This window comes from Choristoneura fumiferana, chromosome 5, assembly GCF_025370935.1.
Source record: "Choristoneura fumiferana chromosome 5, NRCan_CFum_1, whole genome shotgun sequence".
Taxonomy (NCBI): Eukaryota; Metazoa; Arthropoda; class Insecta; order Lepidoptera; family Tortricidae; genus Choristoneura; species Choristoneura fumiferana.
Window position 1 is genome coordinate 9,527,273 of NC_133476.1, and position 22,789 is coordinate 9,550,061.

The window sequence follows — 22,789 nt, forward strand, 5'->3', positions numbered from 1 at the left end:
TTTTTTCATTTCAATAAAGATTTATAAGTGTCTATTTTTTCTTTTTTCAATGATTTTTCTAATGCACTAAACTTTCTGGCCCACTCTGTATTTCAGTTTTTATGCTGATGTATTCAATAAAATCCATACACAAACCCAACATCCTTTTCCCAAAGCATCAGGTAGGCGGAACTTGGTACTTTCACTTTTGCTTTCTGCGCTTTCTAACTCGTCCTAAATGTATGAAACGCGAATTTATCTAAGCATTTCGTTCTTGTCCTAGCAACCACCATAGCGATGCGCTTACTTAAATATATTATTAAAACACAAAGACTAATATAACAACTTAAAGTAACAGCATTTGCGGAAGGATGTAAGTTTTTATGACTTGCATCTTCCGCATATGGTGCGACTTTCACCTGTCATTCTGATCTCTCGATTACAAAAATAGAGTTAAAAGGATGTGAGAGGGGTGTCGTGCATACGGACTCACTTAATATAGTTGGCCTTCTTGTCTTCTTTCCAATCCTTATTAAGCTGGTGCACCTTGCAGGCTGTGTAACGCTGCTCGCGCAGGTCGAAGGCTTTGTGCACTTCGCTGAATCCGCCCTTGCCTAGTAGCATCAGCAGCAAATACCTGTGAACCAACACCACTGATTAATACCAGGGCTACTGCGAAATTCCAAAATCGAGGTTCGTATCGTACTGTCCCTCTTACTCTCGTATCGTATTAAATAATATTAGCGTCAGCGGGACGGCAAGATACAAAGTTCGAATTTTGCACTTTGTCATATAGGGCCAGGTAATTTTGAATAATCGACTGAAGAGTATGGAAGAATGCCTAAACATGAATACATATACTGCTAAGATTGGCTGATGTGCCTTTTACAAGATTTCTAGCATACTTGACATTCAGTGCCTTGCTAGTGACTAAGCCGGTCAAGTTTGCTCGTGCTAATCGTTTGCCTAGCCCATGATTACTATTTTATTTTCGTACAAAGACATATGTTTCGTAAACGTAAATTTATGGTGCGTTTAGTCAATGACTCACTGTTTGAGTAATGGTATTAAATTCTTTGTTAAAATACATACATATTTATAAATAAATTATATGTATACTACATACCAACCTAGACTTACAATATAATCAAATCAATTATTCACACTATCAATCAAGAACAGGAACATCATCATACTTAAATGGACTAGATATTATTCCTATTGTACAGTGCAATGTTCTCCTTATCAAACAACCGCATATCGGCGTTCAAGGATACTGCTATCTACACCTCAAATTTTAGATGCAAACCAGCGCTAAAATCTTTTAAGGTTTCATTATTATCAGCAATAAAAATTGCTACCTAGATTATAAAAAAAAAACAACAAAAAATTTAACCGTAAAAAAACCACAAAATATTTTTCTATTAAGTTTGAAATTGGTGCCTCAGAAGTTCAATAGACAGACAGTATGTTAGTTGTTAGGAGTATGTTGTATATATAGTGTAATTTTTTATTGTACTGATTTATGGTGTGCATTAAAAATTATTTTATTGTATTGTATGTAGGTAAAGAAGACGAGGCGACTATAGGTCCACTTCTGCTGGCTCTTTCCTTTCAAATCGGTTCCTAAATGAGGAGAGGTTTAAAGTAATAAACATATAGGAAAAATAAAATAGAAAAAAGATTCCAAAGAAATTTTACCCAACATACTTAATATTGAAAGTGACTTCACTCTGCTATGCTACTATAATGGAAAAACAGGAAATTCCAGTTTTTTTTAATGGCAAATACTGCTAAATATGTGCAGTATATAAAGACATCAAGACTTTTAGTTTGGGGCCGTAATAAACCGTGAAGTACAACGCCACGTGATCTATGCATATATTATTATTTATTACATACTAATAGTAAATTAACTGACCTTTCTGATAACACAGGATGCTGTGAGAATCGGCTCTGGTCTTCGTTGTGTATCCGCTTTAGCTCCCTAATGTGTAGATTTCGCTCCCGCTCTAACTTTTCCATCTCTAGCTGCAAGTCTGCGTCTTCTTTTTTCAGTGCACTCTGCCGCAACTGTGGACGGTAAAATTACAGAACTGAAACTTTGAATTAATGATTACTTATTAATAGCTTTTACTTAAGCAATGGCGTGGGGGGACCTTCAAGACCTTAATGATCATGAGATTTCTAATTCAAAATATATCCTACTGAGAAAATTATCATACTCTCAATGCCTGTTCGGTCTGGTAATTAGGCAGCCTGATGCAACTAGTTTACCACCTTGATTAGAAAGCCACAAGTTGCATGCGTCATATGACATTTTGACAATATAGGCATGTCAATGTCCATGCATGTATATTTTCCTGTTCACATAACTCAATATTTTAGCCACAATTTGATAATTTTTCAAAAGACCTATTCAGTCACCCTTATTCAGGGAAGGCAAGCAAGCGAGAGGTCACTTGATGGCATGGTGACAGTGATGTCTATCAATAAACACCTAAAGAAGGATTAAGCTGTAATATGAGCGGTCTCACCTTCAATATCTCATCAGCCTCATAGTACTCCTGCCAAGTCATGCTGGGCAGTGGGTCGGGCTTCAGGAAGGTGGGTGCGTCGGTGCCGTTGTGCAGCGGCGGCGGCTGCGGCGTGCTGGGCGCCGCGCTGGCCGTGCGCTTGCCACGCCCGCCGCCGCCCTCATTGTTAGACGGTCGCTTCTTTAGGAGGAGCTTCTTTTGACGATCTATTTCTTCTTTTTCCGCTGTGATTTCTTCTTGCCGCCTGATTACAGTAACAACCATGTTATGATAGTTCGAACTCGACCCGCTTCATGGAGTAACCTCGCGATGAGGTAAAATTTTATTTAACACAGAGACATAGTTCAAAATCTTTTTGAAAACTAGTTAGCTGTTGACTGCAGTAGTAAAACTAACTAATCTAATTTTACAGGCATGTGTTGTTATTTGTGTTTAGGTTTACCAGTGTAAATTACACACCTTAAGTGACCGGCTGGATTGTTATTACTTATTACAAGGGTGTTCAATGCAAATTCTCAAAAAAAATAAGACTATCCCTGAATTTCAAGGCATGAGTAGTTACGACCTTACATACGAGTACAAACAATATTTGAGAATACGAAGGTTTGTAAGTCTGTTTGTTTATAAACCACTGAACCGATTTAGATGAAATTCGGTATACAGATAGTCTGAGTGCCAAGAAAAGGCATAGGATAGTTTTAAACCCATAAAGTTGCGTAGTTCTCGCAGTATAGCGATAAATGAATTCTACGCGGACGAAGTCGCGAGCAACAGCTAGTAATGCATATGGTAAAAAGCAGGTAAAAATAAGCCTTTAACAAAAGTTAATCTAAAATAGCCAAATACTTTTGAAGGTGATTTAAACTAAGAAACCAATTTAATTTATTTGTAGGTCAAACCAAACCTATTCAAAAACTTGAGTCATAATTTAAATTTGGTTTACAAAACGCTAAATGCTAAAATTTAAATGATAAAGTGAATTATCAAGTTGCTCTATTATTTAAATAAATCTGCATTAAATCCTTTTCAATAAGAAGGCCGCTCATCGAGTTTCCAGCCAAGACAGGACACACATATAGAATCAAACAATTTTACAAACAATTTGAATCAGATGGCGTGGCTCTCACAATAGGTAAAACGTCACAATATTTTTTAATAAACAAACAGGCACAGGTAAAAAAAAAGCTTTGTTTGAGGATTCAATGATATCAATGACTTACCTAGTTAATTCTTGGAAAGCATATCCATCAGTCCAATTCTCCTGAAACGTGGCACCCACACGTTGCGTGACGAACTGCCCCAGCCGTAGCCGATTCTGCATACACCTTTGTCGGGCTTCCTTCTTCTCTATAGTGCTTTTCTCATTTAATAGTTTCTTCACAACATCTATACACTTATTTATGTGTGATTTGTGTTGCTCTATTACCTGTAACAACAATTCAGATTAATTATTTGTTTATAAGAGGGAAAAGCAGAAAGCATGATACTTAAAAAAAATTGATGAGTATCAAACTGTGCAAGGGCTTACCTTGCTCTGTGCTTGCACTTGATGCTTCAGTTCTTCATTAGTCCTTGTTAATTCATCTATTCTATTATTCCTTAGTTCTAAGTCAGATGATGCTTGAGTTTCTAACTCTTGTATCCTCTGGCATGTCAGTTCAGTTTGAACCTAAGACAAATAAGAATCACATTCAAGGATTTCAAGGGTCTATCTATGATAAACTAAGTTGGAATTAGTATATGGATGTTATATCAAAACAATGTTTGTAATTGTAATGCGTCATTATTAACCTGTTTGACAGATGTGTGAGGCCGCTGCTGAGAGGTGGAACGTAAAAAGTCCGCTCCCGAAGGCAGCAATGATGAGGGTGACGGTGGGTACTGTCAGAGAGACACAACTTGAGATACACTCGGGATCGCCACTGTCCCATTAAATTATTAATTAATTAATTGCACTTACATCTAAATAAGATCATTCTCTGCCTCTGAATATGTGTCTTATCATCATCCCACCAAAACATTTTTAAGATAGCTTTGCATTCCTTAGTAGGGACTTTATTCTTACATATTTAATATTGTGTGTTTTAGTATTAGTTAATTAAAAATGAATGAAGTGATGCAACTCACCATGGGGTAATTCCCGCCCTGGGGCGAAGGAGATTTGGCGCCGGTGAGCCGCACAGGGCTCGAGGAGGGGTGTTTGGAGAGGTGATCCCGGATGCTTTTGTCTGACGAATTGTGTCTTTGCTTCCCACCCACGCCTCCACCCCCACCAACACCTTCCTCTCCTGAAAATTTACAATTGATAATCTATAAGAATCATGTTTTTTTCTATCTTTATTTTCATAGAATTCTGGTAAAGCTGATATTAACAATTGACCTTAAACTTCTTACATATAATCAATAAAATATTCCCCCAATGCATATTCCTAAGTTCACAACTGTTTACAAAAACATAAGCCAAACTGGTTCAAGGATAAAAGAAATGTTCTATTTAAAGGTTTTCCTAGTCTTAGTTGTCTCTAAAATAAAAAATAAGTGATGCTCTGGCTCAGACACACCTTCTTAAACTAATCGGTGATCACATAAATTTATGGTAGCATGTGCATACATAGCTAAATGTAGCTATTAGCAAATTAAAAACTGAGAAATTAGTTCCGTGATAGAGGAAAGCCTGAAATTTGGCAATTTTAATATACACTTGATTTAGTATTTTTAAACATCCCACAATAGATTTTTATTTTTTATTACACTGGATGGCAAACGAGCAAGTGGGTCCAACACCAGGGGTATTGCAGATGCATTGCCAACCTAGAGGCCTAAGATGGGATACCTCAAGTGCCAGTAATTTCACCGGCTGTCTTACTCTCCATGCCAAACCACAACAGTGCAAGCACTGCTGCTTCATGGCAGGATTAGCAAGCAAGATGGTGGTAGTAATCCGGGCAGACCTTGCACAAGGTCCTACCACCTGCAAAATAGGTAGCTGCAACGCGTAGGTAGTATCTTGCTCCTAAGGAAACATTCTTACACAGACATTCGCAGAGCCAATTTTATTGTAATGTAACTAATAATGTAAGAGTAGTATTTTTTAGTAATTCTAAAAGAAGTTCAGAATTATCAATTTTATGAAGCCAAGTGAAAGAAATGTGCCAATTTGGTTTCAGATGTGATTATGAGAAAGTAATGAAAACAAACCTTTTCGTTTCCTTTTACGGTCGGGCACAGCAATTGTTGGCGTGGCACCACTTGGTGGAACCAGCGCTACACCTGCTCCTACAGCTGAACCCCGCATAGCTGCCGATTTCTCGGGAGTTAATGCATCAATTTCCTTATCACTATAAGATGACCCTGAAAAACAGAGCATTAATTATAATTAACTACTTCTAGTCACAACATAAGCCTATTTTTATTATTAAGTATTTGAAGTTTGTAACAATTTTTTTTGTTTATCAAGGCTACTGGTCAAAATAGATGATTTGATTGCATTATTTCTTATCATTGGTTCCTTTGTGTCAAAGAAACCTATTTTGATGAACAGAACATAAACAAATACATACATTCCTGAATTTGTTAATGGAAAACTTACATACATATAATTTTGGTAAACATTGAACAGAAACTGGTTAGGTGGCAGGTGAACTCACTTGTTGACAAGGAGCTCAGTAGGCCGACGTGGTTAATGATAGCTCCACTTTTATAGTCATGCATTTTGGCACACAGCAGTCTTGGATCTCGGAAGGAAAAACGACACTTTCTCGGTTTCTGTCCGGCATAATACACAGTAAAGTGACGTCACAGTCTTTCGTTCGATCGCGGTTTTCCACATTTATTTGTTTCAGCCCTCGTAAGTTCGTTAATAAAGGTTATCCACTGAGGGGCAGGCCGGCAAAAAGTAAACACTGAGAGCACTGTCGCATCACAACTTTTCACTGCACACGAAGCACTAAATCACAATTTACCTGTGCTCATATTGGAGTCCTGATTGTGTAGTGGCTGGCCCGTGTTGACAGTAGTTTGTGGTGCCATTTGAATTTGTGCCCCAGCTGACATCTGTAAAGAAAGATGGCGTCTTTACATATGACTCGCCCAGTTAACTTCAATTACGTGTACGAACACGGTGTTTCCACTAACTTCACTCAAACACAGATACTCACTAATTAACTGTTGAATAATACATCCATCTAAACGATCTTTTATACATTTTCACTTTAATATTACAAATAACCTAACTAGTTTGACAAGTCGTCGTAAACTCCAGTCGCGACAATCCAACGGAACGGACGGATACGCATCCGCGGGGTGAGGCGAGGGGGTGAGGACCGTCACGAAGTTTGCTCCGGTAATAATAATAACGACGGGCGAGGCGCCATTTTACAAGGATACAAGGCCAAAAGAATTGTTACCCCACTAAAAAATAATATTTGCTTGAACATTGATCACAAAAATAGGCACAACGATCGGTAACAGCTCGGAATTTCGCAACCTATTTGACGCGATAGAACTAAGAACTGCGCGGCGGCAGGTCAACACCCCGCGAATCCCGCGGTTGCTTGCGATTGCGATCGGATCGGTGCTCGCTGTTGACCAATGTGATTTTTGCACAAATTAGAAAGGGTCAGAAGGTAAAGTGTATGTACAATGATTTTAAGCGGTTTCGGTTACGTCGCAAGTTTCTCGTATTTCGTATCTTTCTTGTATTTTAACTAAGGCAAAATTGAGTGGACTTGGACCAATTATTCCCGCAGAGGTGGCTGTTGCGGGTGGCGGGCGGCATGCCACCGACCTGCGGCGAACGAGAACGTGATATCGGCGCTCGTGCCCCACAACAAACTGCTTACTGGACGTGTTACGTAGGTAGGCGTCGGCGGTGAACATATAAACAGATATATGTGCTTACAACTTTGGTAGGTATACAACCAAGCATCGCGCGCGATAAACTCGTGTAGTACCTACACCGAGCCGGCAAGGCAACACTGAATATTTTATATTCAATCTTATGAGTTAGGTACCTAGAAGTTGTCTGTGTTGCAATGTAAGTATAGATTTCTCGGTACGAAATTCAGTGATTTAATACATTTATGACATTTATAATAAATATGAAAATGCCAATCACGTAATACGCATATCGCGTAATAAGTAAATAATGACCAAATAAAATATGTTACAGACTAAACAATATTAGATGACTAGACTACTTATCTATAATTTTACTTATAATGCTTTGTTTGGTCCTCGGTCCACATTGTTGAAGTATTTTGTTTTCACATTGCTGTGACGTATTTAGGCTTTGATTTAAGACTAAAAGATATACCTACCTACCGTTCTCGCCTTTAGTTTCTCCAAGCGGGCAGGACTTAGAAACTTTAATGAGCACAATAAAAGGCGATATTTGTGTAAATTCAGCACGTAAAATAAACTCAAGATTTAAAAACCCATTGAAAACTATTTAGGTAGGTAGGTACGTACCTAGAGAGGCCTCAGAGCAGAAGAAGACTTAGGTAAACAAAAGCTAACGCTGCTCTCCCATCGGAGCCCCATTACCTGGCCCTCTCTTAAATGTGTCTGTGTGTGTGTATTGATGCAGAAGTTTCTGTTTTTATCCCATATAAAGATTATTTTTTCTAGGAGTAAATTATTCACACCGGATTAAACAACTATTTGAAAATGAGATGATCACGTGATTACTACTTGGCCAATTTTAATATGTACATGCTTAGAAGCATTACCAATTGCTGACAAGGTTAGCTGACGTAATGTTTGTTCCATTTCCAGACAGCAGATAGATAATAACAATTATGTAGTTCAATACCAACCGAATTGTAACTTTAAGTTTAGAGTAAACATAAGTAGTTGAAGATAAAAAAATCTAAAACAATTTCAGCGTTTTATCTTGCTCACCGCACAAATCAGCCAATGATTAGCCGGCGCAATGCTTGCTTATTGTGTCGAGTTTATTTTTAGCGTACCCACCTAGCATCCGACGAATGGAAAGTCAGCGAGTTGGCAACCTACGAGCTGTAGCAGGTAGGTAGATATGCATTCAAGTATGTACCTATTATGTTTTACATCGAATCACGGATCGATGAGAGTGTTTGCAGGCTCGGTATAATACCGCTAATCATTGGCAAATAATTTATTTATTCATTAATTCTGCGACCTTTGTTTTTCTTCTAAGATAATTATGATATACAATAGTACATTGTGTCCTAAGGGCGGTAAACAAGGAATTACGAACGAGAGTCTATTAGAAGCCCGAAGTCGAAGACTGAGGGCATGAGTCGATGTTCGTAATTCTAGTACCGCCCGAACGACATACAATGTTTTTCATCACATTTGCGAGTAAAATTGTATATTTGTAAAAGAAAAAGTAATATTTTTTCAAAAATTGCCGATACCGCTGACTACGCTCTTGGCAGCGCCAGCCTCCGCGCCGCCCTACCCCAGCCTGACCATGTGCCCGACGTGCGCGCGCCGCGCTCCTGCACGCCATGCAGTATCACACTCATTTACCGTCCTTGGGCTTCATGACATGAAAATTAGTACGGGCAATGACTCATTTACCGACCACGGGTTTCATGACAAGCACATGAAGGTCGAGGGTTTTATTTGGGGGTTGCAACCAAGCTAGCCTGCATGTTACGACACTGTTTACGAGCAAGTGTGATGAAAAGGTAATTTGCAGATGCATTTAAAATAACATGCTTTGTCGATTACAAAGAAAAGTAGGTATACTACTGCTGTGAAAAACAAATGAAACTTGATAGGTGGGTATTCGTATCGTAACACAAATTAATTGTCTACATTATTCAAGAAACAGAGTCGTCGGTTCAAAGGAAACCAATGATTATGATAATATCATCATATTATGACAACAAATTGCGCAGTACCTACTTGCTGCAAGGAAAACTGTGCATAAAACTTTTTCATGTTCACTTTAAATTCTCAATATGGAGAAATTTATCTTCGTTGCTATCGCGTTAAAATCACAGCAGACCCTTGACAGTAAAGTATGTTAAGACTGTATACCTACTTAGTTAATTATCAAAACAACTTGTTACGGGCACATCAAAGTATTTAGGCATTTAAAAACTATTTTGATAAGAGAAAATGTTTATCACAGAACCGATTTCCGTTAATATATTCTGAAAAAAAAAAACGAGGCCTTACACCACAACAAAAAAAAACTATTGAGGACAAGTGGTGTACTACGTGTGGAAGTCGCTCAAACTGCAATTCGTAAATACGCCGAGGAACGAGTACGGTCACTGTAAAGTCATTTATTTATTTATTTTATTTTATTAATTTGGGTACAATAACATAATGCATGCTTACGAAATTACAAATATAGTGACCTATTTTACGTAATTACAGCTTAATACATCACAATAATAATTGTACAAAGCATTCAACACAACTCTAATCAAGAAAAGGAGAAAAAGATTAAAAACAAAAATCAAAGAGAGAAAAAAAACAATACAAAATAACAATGCGGCAATTCAATACAATTTGTAAAATCTATATACCTGTCTCTTTCTCAAACTCTTTTCTCTATGCAGCAAGTATGGCAATACTGGCGTGTGACGTCACATGCCAGTATGTCTTTCTCTGGCTAATCTTGAATTTCAAACTCTCATAACTTTGTTATTTGTAAAGGCAGCTTAAAATTGTTTCTTTATTCGATAACAGGCATTGTGTAGTTTTAATTTATAAAACATATACAAAATAGTCAAATACGGTATAAAATTTCCAGTTCAACTGATTTGAATTTTGCTATCGCCATGTTGAATATGTCTAACTCAAGATCAACTTTTATAAAAAAGTCCACACATTCTTCACATTCATGGTAGTTGTACAGGTCTATCCAATCCACAACTGGATCGGAAGATAATAAAGGCATACGCGTCTAATAGTGAGCTATCTGTTCGAGATATCGCTAAAAAACTGAGAACTACTATTGCGTTATTGCAACGTGCCAAAAAAGAGAAAAACTTAGATATTTAAAAAACCAGAAACAACCAAAAAGAAGTGAACAACAAGAAGCATCTGTCAAAAAACGCGTGTGGAAGTTGAACGACTCAATTCTTTCGAAAAGACACTCTACCACTACCATGAGTTTACTTACAGTGACCGTACTCGATAGGGACGGCGTAAATTAATTGTATGGAGAATTGTACAGCACCTCTCTCGGCTCGACTTAGAATCTTGCCATTACGCAGCTAAGGTGATAAAATAAAGTACAAAGACAATAATGTGAGTTTCGTAGCGAAAGACATGAATCCACCAAATTGTCCATATCACCGCCAGATTGAACATTACTGGCATAATAAAGACTAAATTACACAAAAGGGTTCGCAGTAGGTACCGATACGGAGCTACAGTTTCGTTCAAGTTGGAACTAAATAGCTAGACATTTTAATAAAGTTGCTGTCCTATTATTGATGGGAACCATGAGGCAGAAAGCCAGGAAACTGACTTGTCAAAAATTAAAAACTAGTGTTTTACCATTATTTTTGGTTTCTGTATATATTCATGTACAAAATTAGAAAATGGCATATTATATTAAACCTATCATTTAAAAAAAATATGATACTTTATTCTTGTCTTTATAATTAACGATAGGAGTCTTTACCTAAAGTAAAGAGTAAATACATCACGATACTTTAAATTACAATCTAAAGAGATTGAAAAAAGAATACATTAAAAGATTATCATTAGGTATTACTAGTTGAACTTGTTCAGTTACTTAATGACATTGATCATTATACCTAGTTAACAATAATAGGAAATAATAATCACCATCAATAAATAGGCAGCTGATATGCAACTAGGTCTTGCGTTTCGATGTCATAAACTTTAAGTACATTATGTATGCGGATTATTGGGTCGCGTTAAACTCGCTTTTGGTTCGAAGGACAATCAATAATCAGTCACATCTCCGTCCCGCATTCATTGGAAGCGCAGTTCCGCGGACGCCCAAAATCCCCTCTTCCGGCGCGGTGTGCAGCCGGCAGCGGCAGCCGCGTGCTGTTTAACCTAATTTTCTAGTACGAGAGGTGCAGGGTGTGAGGTGCGAGGGGGGCTCAGCGCAACTTCAGCCGCAAGCAAGCAGGCAGCGCCATCGAGGTGCCGCGAGATTCAAACTCAAACCCTCAGCCTGCAATATTGATTATTCCTAGTGGTGACGACGCCTTCCTCTTCCAACTATACTTGTTTAATTTTATCGAATACTGGTCACACCGATATAGAGGTACCCAATCCTAAATTTCACATTCCACGATAATTTTTCACCAGATTATTGTTTTCAAACAACTGAACCTTTAATAAGCTTTTATTTAAACTTTTATGTTACCGTATAACATTTCAATAGATGTTTTAGGTACCGGATTTTATTTCACCTTATTTAAAAGTGGTGCAAAACATGTTTGTTTATCCTCGACTGAATCTTTTTTTTTTGTATCGCTTCGTACTAAATTCATTCAATTGGTGTTATAATAAAATTAACTTAACAACCCATTAAGCACTCATTAATAAAAAAGATAACAAATAACGAATTTATGAAATTTGTACTTAGATTCTTTTAGCGTTCAGCTGCGCACTTTCTCTAAAGCGGCTAATAGCCTACAAAGATTAAGCAACTGTACCTTGGGTTTGGGTACTTACAAAATATTCTATTTATAGAAAATCTCAATTAATTGCATACGATACGCGTAACGCAAATGAGTTTATGTGCAGTTTTTTTAGGAATTAAAAGTATGACATGTAAACATGTGTACATGTACAGTCGAGTTCATAAACTTGTGAGCAAAAATTTGATCAAAACATCTGAATACGATACGAATCTATTGTTAAACGGCGTAGAAGCGTTCAGATATTTTTGGTCAAATTTTTGAACAAAAGTTAATGAACTCGACTGTAATTGTAAGCCCATTCAATGAAATGCAACAAGCAATTGATTCACGAATAAGAGCAGCCGATTATCAGAATAATGTTCTCATTTTATGGAACTTTACGGCGTAATGAAAAAGTAATGGTAGTAAAGTTAGTAAACGAAATAAAGTTAACAGCGCCGTATCGCGGGCATGCGCAACGCTCCATTCACAACGTGTGGCACCGCAGGGCGGGTGGGCTTATCTATAGCCGTTCACCGGTTCTTACTTATCACATCGAAAATGTACTAACTATGCTCTGTTATGTGGCGATGATAACAAATGGATAACCAGCGAAGGTATTAGGGTCATGTTAAGTAGTTTAGCGTAGGGTGGAGTGCCGAGTGGCGATGGCGAGTGCCGGCAGGCGCAGTGGGTCAGGCTGGCGCGGCGGGCGGTTCGGGCGGACCTTGCAATGTCGCGGCGGCGTGACGCTCAGCTGACTGGCCGCCCGCCGCCGTCGCGCGTCGCGCCGGCCCGCTTCCCGCGCTGCGTTCTGCGTTCATTGCCTCCGCGGCGGCCGATATGAACGGTCGTCTCGCATGTTCTTACCATCCAGCACGTAACATTATTCACGTCACGTTACTAAATACGAACGTAACGTAAGCATGTACCAGCGGGACGTCGCTTAATGTGTATTGTGAACGATCCAGATCGATAGTTTTAAGTGAGTGTGCCGTGCGCCGATTTCAATGTAATTGGAGTGTAGTGACGACCGGTGCGAAAGGTCGGGCTGTGTAAAAATAACTGCGGAACTGGGCGGCTAAGCGGTGGAATGAGGTTTGACGGCACATTGTAGCCTAGGCGGGGCGAGGCCGTGTGCGCCATATTATAATTTCCCTTAGCGTCGAATGTGCAAACCGACTGACTGAACACTGCGCTGTGCCTACTTCTCTTTCTCTCAATGCGCAATAAGCATGCCGCCTGTGAGAGACAAGCCGCCTTTGTCGAACTCGAACTTATCACCAGCTCGCTATGCGTTCGGCCCGACCTCCAAACTACTCCATCCAACGTCACATAGTAACAGTGAATTATTTAGTGATTGGTAGGAATAATGGAATGAAAGTTAACGAAGTGACTAAGTGCGTACCTATATATAAGATAGGTTTTACAGACTTTTGGAGTTTTTGTCCCAGATTTTGAGCGATGAATGAGTTTATTTTTTAATAGATGATAAATTAGATTCATACAAAATAAAACAGGCACGCTCAATAATGTTAACATTAAAATACAACTTGATAGGTATGCATGCATGCCACTGACGTCAAGATTAAGAAAATACCTTCTTTCACCCGGCGTTGAACCAAAATAATGATATGAAAAGTAAGTCTTATCTGGAAAAAAAAATCTGAGATCTACCACTTGAAAGCACGACAGGGACCTAAGACATTATTATAGACAGACTAGACATGAATGGACTTGGGATGGGAATTTGTTTTTTTTTTTTTTTTTTTTCAATACTCAAGGTGTAGCAGATGCAGACCTGAGTATTTGTTGATATTAATATTAGCTCGATATCTCCACCGTTTTCTGAGAAAAAGGGTCTGGTCTGGAGTCTGGACTGACAAACAGACGAACAACAAAGTAAGTAGGTACCTAATCCTATAAGGATTCTGTTTTGGCCAACTGAGGTAGGTACGGAACGGAACACTAAAAAGTTTTTTTTTAGGATATGACGCAATTAAGTAGGTAGGTACTTACTGCTTTTTAGCGTAACACGGCCGAACGAAATATCTTAATTAATTACGAGCAGGCACGTCATTTGTAATCTTACAAAACTTACGTCGAGCGAGGGGCTGTCTACGGCTAGTCGGCTACAAAACCAATTGTGTATGGGGCCTATTTAGGTAGTGCGTGTAATAGATAAAATGTCGATTCCGAGTGGCAGTACCACCACCGCCCGCACCGGTGTCAGTGACCCCGCCGCGCCCCGCTAGGAACACTCCATCCAACTCTGTGCCGGCTGACGTACACTTCTGCGGTCCTAGTGTCGTTCCCACTGCATAATGATAATGACGATTGTTCAACACAAAATTATAGCTGCTTATTTAATATACATAAGTACATATATTTTACATGTGCCTCTCTTCACACATTATTATTTATTTATTACCGTTAATAAATAAATAGCTACAAAAAATTTAAGTCAAGGTTTTACTATTTATCATGGTTTCAACTTTCATGACGTACCTCAAAGTCAAAGTCAAAATATCTTTATTCAATTTAGGCTATAACAAGCACTAATAGGTATATCCGCTATCTACCTACTTAGGTTTTGTCTGATATATTGATTGATATCGATAGCGAAACTTAACTTTGTCATTAAAATAGCGAGCAACGTACTTGATAGGTATTCGATCGAGGAGTGTCTTTTCAAAAGGGCTTATTTCCATTATACCTAAACTTTTTTTGGGAATTCGAGGAAAACTAAATCCACAGTTTCCATTTTAGAATTTTAAATTTTATCTTCAATATTGATATTGCATTTATATACATGTTATGACACTACCTACATTGCTTTACCTACATAAATTATCAATACTATCATACATTTTCAGTTAAGCTCTTTTGATGCGAACTTTAAAGAAGAAGAAGCCGTGGTGGCCTAGTGGTTTGACCTAACGCCTCTCAAGCAGAGGGTCGTGGGTTCAAACCCCGGCTCGCACCTCTGAGTTTTTAGAAATTCATGTGCGGAATTACATTTGAAATTTACCACGAGCTTTGCGGTGAAGGAAAACATCGTGAGGAAACCTGCACAAACCAGCGAAGCAATTCAATGGTGCGTGTGAAGTTCCCAATCCGCACTGGGTCCGCGTGGGAACTATGGCCCAAGCCCTCTTGTTATGAGAGGAGGCCTGTGCCCAGCAGTGGGACGTATGCTGGGACGGATGCGAACTTTTGGAAATAAGCCGTTTTGTTGTGGCAAAACTATTTCGTTAGGTTTTAATTAAGCCAATTTCGAATAACAGTACCTTACTGTTTCTTTCTATTATCCTTCATCCAATTATATAAATATTATAATTTTGAATGGCTAATGGTTTCGATATAGCGATCATTGTTAAATCTAAAAGCGATTTTGGTTTCATAATAAAAATAAAAATACTATACCTAGGCAAATTCTTCCAATAAACAACACGTTTCTAATGCTTTTTTCCCCTTTACCTGTTTATTTTTTGTAGTCAGCGTCAAATTTAGAATGAACTAAAATAATTTCCTTGCTCACCCGCGACCTTATGATAGCTAAGCTTATGCAAAATATGCGTGTTCATGCAGTTCCTCCACCTCCACACTGTAAGAACACACACAAATCACACAAACCCATCTATCACCACCACCACACTACACTGACGCGTTTCGAACTCGCGTTGTGGTGGTGGTGATAGATGGGTTTGTGTGATTTGTGTGTGTTCTTACAGTGTGGAGGTGGAGGAACTGCATGAACATGCATATTTTGCATAAGCTTAGCTATCATAAGGTCGCGGGTGAGCAAGGAAATTATTTTAGTTCATTGATATGGACCTCCGCAAAGTAACGCCTGATTCAATAAATTATTCAAATTTAGAAGTCTACCAAAAATTATAATTCAACGTAGATAATAAGTGTACAGTCGAGTTCATAAACTTGTGAGCAAAATTTGATCAAAAATGTCTGAACACGTTTCTACGCCGTTAATAATAGAATAAGTAATAGTACAAGTGACAATAGAGTCGTAAAGAAGAATTAGGCCCTTTTGATCTGAACCTTGATATTAGAACCTTTTTTTTTTAAAGAAAACTAGGGACATTTCAGAACTTTAACCTCAAAGAGTATTTGTATTTTTCTGTTTTAAGCAGAACTAAATTTTTAGTTAAAAAAAGAGAAAAATGCACTGATTTATTAAACTGGAAAAATGTCTGAACACGTTTCTACGCCGTTAATAATAGAATAAGTAATAGTACAAGTGACAATAGAGTCGTAAAGAAGAATTAGGCCCTTTTGATCTGAACCTTGATATTAGAACCTTTTTTTTTTAAAGAAAACTAGGGACATTTCAGAACTTTAACCTAAAAGAGTATTTGTATTTTTCTGTTTTAAGCAGAACTAAATTTTTAGTTAAAAAAAAGAGAAAAATGCACTGATTTATTAAACTGGAAAAATGGAAATAACAAATAAGCCCTTTTGAAAAGACACTGCTCATTTAATATGCGATCGAGTCATGAAACCCTTTGTAAGTAACAATAATCTGGAAATACTAAAACAGCCAGATATTATGTGGTACCGAAATCGACTAACAGCGGAACGCGATGTGTTAATAGGCGATGGCGAACACAACGTGGCTACAAATAGGTACCTACACGACGATAATGAATGTTATTCTGTACGCGCTATTTATAGATTATTGAAAGCTTGGGGCTCTTGTACCGAATCAAACACCGCGTTGAACGCGACTGAATAGAAGAAAATAAAGTAACTGATTATAAAGATGACAAATACAAATAAAAAAAAAATACAAACACGATCATTAAATATACGATAATAACACTGGTACGTACCTAACCAAAGTAACACAATAAATCAATATGAGATGCGACATACAAAGTAAGAGAGGTACTCGTGTTCACCGACGAAAGCCTAATCGATATCAAGGTGAGTGGAGCTGTAAAAGTGGCTCTATACTATACCGTATCACGATCAACGCACGCCGCACAGTATCGCAATATGATGTGGGTAAATACATATTTTATATAACACAATCTACAGCGGCTTGTGTGACATACTTAATATCAAGTAAGATAGGTAAATTTGATAATTACATATTAGTAACTTGATATACATCGTGATTAAGTGAACTGCATTCGATTTTTATCGTGAAACAAAAATACCATTCAATGACCAAGGTGTGAATCGCCCGAATCGCCACTAATGGTGAAAGCCTTTGTGAAAGCAAAAAGTGGTAGGTAAGTTTGGCTGGCTAGTCAGACACTAAGGTGTACATTAATAGTAGATTATTGTCGTGGCCTGGAAGTAGGCAATTGCTGGCTAAGTATGAGTATTAAACGGACGAGTCTTGCGAGACTAATATAAAGCTTTTCTCAAAAATGGTGAATAATTCTGAAATAGAATAAACTTTTTCTCAAAATATATTACAAAATTTAGTTTTATTCCAATATTTTTCTTATGCTTTCCCGCCTATTTTCATTAAAAATAAACTGCAGGTGTATTTTTCCACCGAAAACACCACAAGCTATTTCAGACCCAATAGAAAAAGTCCGGAGTTCCAACAAAATATCTGATACCGGCCATTAGACTTGGCTGTATACGACTTGTGCCAACATTTCCATGGCCTTTTTAACTTTAAAAAATAATGTGACTGATTGCAGGCGCGCTAATTCATTATATTGTCGAGCTAGCGCGCCTGCAATCTTTTTAACTTTTTAATTTTTCGCTGACCATAAACTATGCACTTCACCTTCTGATATGTAAAGAATAATGTCAGCTTTTACGGTCATTTTTGAGAAAAAAAATGAAAGCTTTACCCAAACCGAACTTCGCCTACCGCTATCACTGTGCTGAAGATATGTAAATAGATAAACTCACCGCCTTGTAATCGGGGGCCCGATGGGTTTCTACTAGTATCTCCCTTGCGCTCACCTGCAAAACACGTGATCATGATGCGCTCAATGAATGTATGCGAAATGCATCATTATAAAATGGATGACGGCTACCGTAATCAAGCTACCGCACCATTAATTGGACATTATTTTCATAATTTCTATTTAAACACATATGTAAGTAGTTAAAAATATTTGGCTAACCAACAACATCTAGCATAACTTCAAGATATTTTTAAGAACTAACAAAAACACGCTTTAAAACTAGATAACAAGGTCCTATGGTGATACCGGGAAAAGATTTTTTGTAGGTCGATAAGTCAGAAACGTGCATATTAGCTGGCAGACTATTTATGTCTGCCGCCATCTTGTCGTAGAATGACGAAGTCCTAGGTTCACATGCTCAGAGCTTGCAATGCAGCGACGCATGATTAACACAAATCAAATTTGTATCGACTGGTATGTTATATATATATTATAATGATTAGGTATATCATACATATATATATAATCTAATCATGATTTTATGGAGACTATGCGGTAATTGGAGCCGGTAAAGGATTGTTTTGCTACTGACAAAAAGTTTTTAGAAAAAAAATATAACAAAAAAATTTAACTGACTACAAAAAACCATGAAAATAATTGAATGAAAGAGTGATTGAAGCCCAATATAAAGTGCGTAGGTGAGGTAGATGACTATAGTTCCACTCCTGCTGGCTCGTGCTGAGGCACCGACCGACTTCAGACTGGTAGAAATTTATTTTCATGGTTTTTTGTAGTCGGTAAAATTTTTTGATATTTTTTTTTTCACGCTTTTTAGTGAAAATAATCTAAGATACAATAGTTTAATATCAACTGCTCGTCACCTTTTACGAGAGATTGCTTTTTCCGATGCAGAGACGTTCATTATTGAGGAGTCCTGGTGCTTCACCACCCGTTTTACCATATGCATTACGAGGAGCATAAATTGCTTAGCAACTGTCAAAGTAATTAAAATTCAACCCGAGAAATACTTGTTATTTATTGAGTAGTAACTCCGATGGTCAACTGTGGTCTTCATCATCAGTTCCACTTGACCAAATGATGATTTTCAAGAGCAAATGCCCGAGTTACTACTAGATATATCCAATTTACTATAGTTGTCCCTACGACATTTGAAGAGTTCCCTCGATTTTCTTAAGATCCAATCATCAGATCCTGATTTGGTGCTTATGGGACCTAATTGAAGACATTCCTACAAATAGGCGAACGCAAAAAATAAATGACGGAGTTCTGAGGTACTAAACAAAAAAAAATACAACCGAATTGATAACCTCCGCCTTTTTACAAAATAAAATCATGATAAATAAATAACGAAGATCATGTAAATAACAAATATTGAAGTCAGAGCGTAGTAACAATCTGAGAGCCTGACAGCCTATGGCGGGGCCAAGTGTCGCGTCGCGGGAAGAAAGAGGGGAAACGGCGGGTGGAAGGACGGAGGAATTACATTACATATACCACATCACATGCCCAGGCCACAATATGTGCGTATACATACAGCGCGGAACGCTTCGATCAAACGGGTGTGTTGCAGCCAGGTGGGAAAAATTTAATCACGAAATGTAGTTTTATTGAGATCACCTGCGAGGATTAAATCATCATGGAAGTATCTAGTACAAATCATTATACTCACTCGCATACTTGTTTCCGAGAGCGGCAAGACTGAGACGTGTTTTTACTTTGCCTATTTATAGCCCGACTCACCGTCGTTGCCGTTATTCGAAGTAATTATATATTATTTATATTATTTGTTACTCTGCATGAATTTAGCCTTTACCTTTACCCAACGATAATGCTTGACGTAATACCCTTTAGTAACTATAACAAGAATAATAAACAACCATTTGCATTCTGCCCGACCGATACCTACACGTATTGTTGTCGCATTGAATCGCGGCCATGTTCTTTTATGCCACGTAGCGCGAAGCATAGCGTGGCGCGAGTCTGCTATGATCGAGTGACGTCTGTTTGAAACAGAATGCCTTCACTTTGTTAGTTGCGAATTGAACAGAAGGCAGAAGTCATCACGAAATCCGATACCTGCGTTGAAGTAGACGGAAAACCTACTTAGTAACTTAACTTCGTAATGCGTACTCTTCCTACGTCGAAGCATCATGAGGAGGTATTCGAATTATTGAACTGGCTATTTCTTTGGTGCTCGAGATGGTCTAAGATTAATTAATTGTTATAATTCTGACCTTGGCGCCTAGGAAGCGCGCTTCCAGCAGCTCCTGCTTGCGAGGATCCAGCGCCGCCTGGAAGTGCTCCATCTTGACGCCAACACCTAAAACAAAATAGACGATCATGAAACCGATACGCTTGTGTGGGAAATTAAAAATTTAATAACAACGTCGACTGCTAATAGCTATACAATACTACTTGTACTGTTGAGTATTTCTCAAAAAGTTGTCCCGTCATGAAATTGACAGAAATCAGTTTTGTCAAGAAATTATTAACCCTAAGGACGAGATCATAAAACATAAACTACATAAAACATCCAAAATTTCTTGACGTCAGGAAAACGTCACGAAATCTTGTGAGGAAAAAATCGCAATTTTGTAACTACATCCAAACATTCTATTGGATCCAACAACAAAGATTATCTGACTTTTTATCACTTTTACCACAAGGTTTTGTATATATTTAAAACAATATTACTTATTTTTTGTGGTTTAAATTATATATATTTAAATAAGTGGACAACTGAAAAATTGAAAATGGACAACTTTTTGAGGAATAGTCTGTTATCTATTCTGTGAAAATACATGTACATATACATATTTCTGAAACTGTGCGTGATATTGAGAATTAGATGATTTAAAGTTATGCGATTTTCCCTATTTAATATTCGATGAAGTCCCGAGTGAAGTGTGATATTAATAAAATTATAGAAAGCTAGCTTTGCCTGCAACTTCTGCAAAGAATTCGTTTATCGCTATCCCGCGGAACTATGATTTTTTCTTGAATCAAAACTATCCTATCCCTATGTCCTTCCCCAGATCTCGTAACTAACTACCTATCTCCATGCCAAATTTCATCTAAATCGTTTCAATCAACGGTGAAGGGGTAACATAGACAGAGTTACTTTCTCATTACTTGAAGTTAGCAGAGGGGCATATCCAAATAAGTAATGTAATCCAAAAATGTAACGTCGTTTTCGCTCCACTTAGTGACTGTTGTTGGCGGTGGCGGTGGCACAGGATAAGTAATAGTACAAGTAGCGGTGGCGGTAGAACATTTAGAAATTATGTATTTTTAAAAGAAGAATCCGGAAGTAATCTGATCACATTGTAAATCTAGCTAGGACAAAGAACTACCTACTTGTCAATAAGTAAGCAGGTAAGTTTATCGACATGTCGGCGGCCGATCGTGAAATCCACCAGATGACGAAATTCCTAGGCATATTGTGAAATTGCGCCATTTCATGATATACTTAAAAGTTGGCCAGGCATATCACGATGTGCTTGAGAAACAATACGACAGATCGATTAGAGCAACGCATTCGTCAATATTCCTAGCTCTATACTGGGCACATCGTGATATACCGAAAAAAATAAAAATCTAGGTACGACGAGCGATGCGAGCAGTGGTTAGTATGAATTGTGACCAAGACGCACGAGCCGAGCAAGCGAAGCGAGCGTGCCGCGTGCCGCGGTAGCGGCCGGCGAGCGAAGTGCCATAACCGCTATGGCGGCGTTTCATGATAGATATGCCTAGGAATTTCATGATCTGCCTAAACGTCCCTAGGCAAATCCTTAAACGGTGAGTTTTGGAACGATATGGCAGATGTCCCTCAGCCAATTCATAAAATAGCGCCATTTCACGATATGCCTAGGAAATTCGCGATCTGGTGGATTTTACGATCGGCCGCCGACAGACATACAAATTCACAAACTTTTATGATGAGCAAGCTTATTGAAAATACAATAAATAATATTGATGGTTCTTTATTAAATCTGTTAGATCAGATGCATTAATTTGAATAAATAAATAATCGCTATGAAAGTTATGGACAGCAAGTGCGCTTTGTTTTACTTTCCTTTACCTAGCGAGTGTCGGAGATTTGACAAAAATAAGGATATCATTTGAATTTTATGTCATGAGGAATGAGGATATGGGAAAACTTTTCATGAGTACTCTGTACATTTTGTAGCGTTATTTGAGTAGGTATTAGGTAGGTGTGCTGTGCTGTGCTGTGCTGTGCATATACTTTAGGGTGGCGTAACTTCGATAACGGTGATGTTTCTTTGTGTTTAAGCAATGTTTTGCATTGTTTGAAAGATGTAACACGAAATGTTTCAGCGCAATTTTGACGTCAGCTTTTTGTGTATGGTATGATACAAGTCATTGTAAATTGATGTTTATAGATACAGACAGAGCGAAGTTATAAGATAATCTACTTTTTAACCGACTTCAAAAAAGGAGGTTCTATGTTCCAATGTTTTTTTTTTTTAATGTATGTTCACCGATTACTCAGTCAATTGTGGACCGATTTTCAAAATTCTTTTTTTATTCGAAAGAGTACTCTTCTGAGGTGGTCCCATTGTCACTAAATCAAGGTCTGAAGATGGGATCCTAGGGAAATCGAGGGCAAACCTCAAATTTCATAGGCACACCTATAGCGATTTTGGCATTTTTAGCAGTAAGGTAAGCATTTACATTCAGAAAGTATCATTTGGTAAACTGGACCTGATGAAGAAGACCGTAGATG

General features: G+C 37.9%; 1 protein-coding gene across 8 annotated transcripts in view; it reads right to left on the bottom strand.

Moving 5' to 3' along the window:
* Positions 1-22,789, bottom strand: part of LOC141428065 (serine/threonine-protein kinase tousled-like 2) — a 47,015-nt gene that overhangs the window by 3,737 nt on the left and 20,489 nt on the right. For 2 of the 8 annotated variants that reach the window (XM_074087798.1, XM_074087796.1), the window contains 11 exons: positions 20,277-20,362; positions 18,023-18,076; positions 6,479-6,569; positions 5,715-5,867; positions 4,644-4,804; positions 4,308-4,397; positions 4,045-4,185; positions 3,737-3,942; positions 2,517-2,760; positions 1,901-2,052; positions 473-616 (listed from right to left, as the gene is read on the bottom strand). In XM_074087798.1, coding sequence (XP_073943899.1) covers positions 473-616; positions 1,901-2,052; positions 2,517-2,760; positions 3,737-3,942; positions 4,045-4,185; positions 4,308-4,397; positions 4,644-4,804; positions 5,715-5,867; positions 6,479-6,569; positions 18,023-18,076; positions 20,277-20,362 — 1,522 coding nt within the window. The other 6 variants (XM_074087801.1, XM_074087799.1, XM_074087797.1 and 3 more) reach the window with 5 other exon arrangements.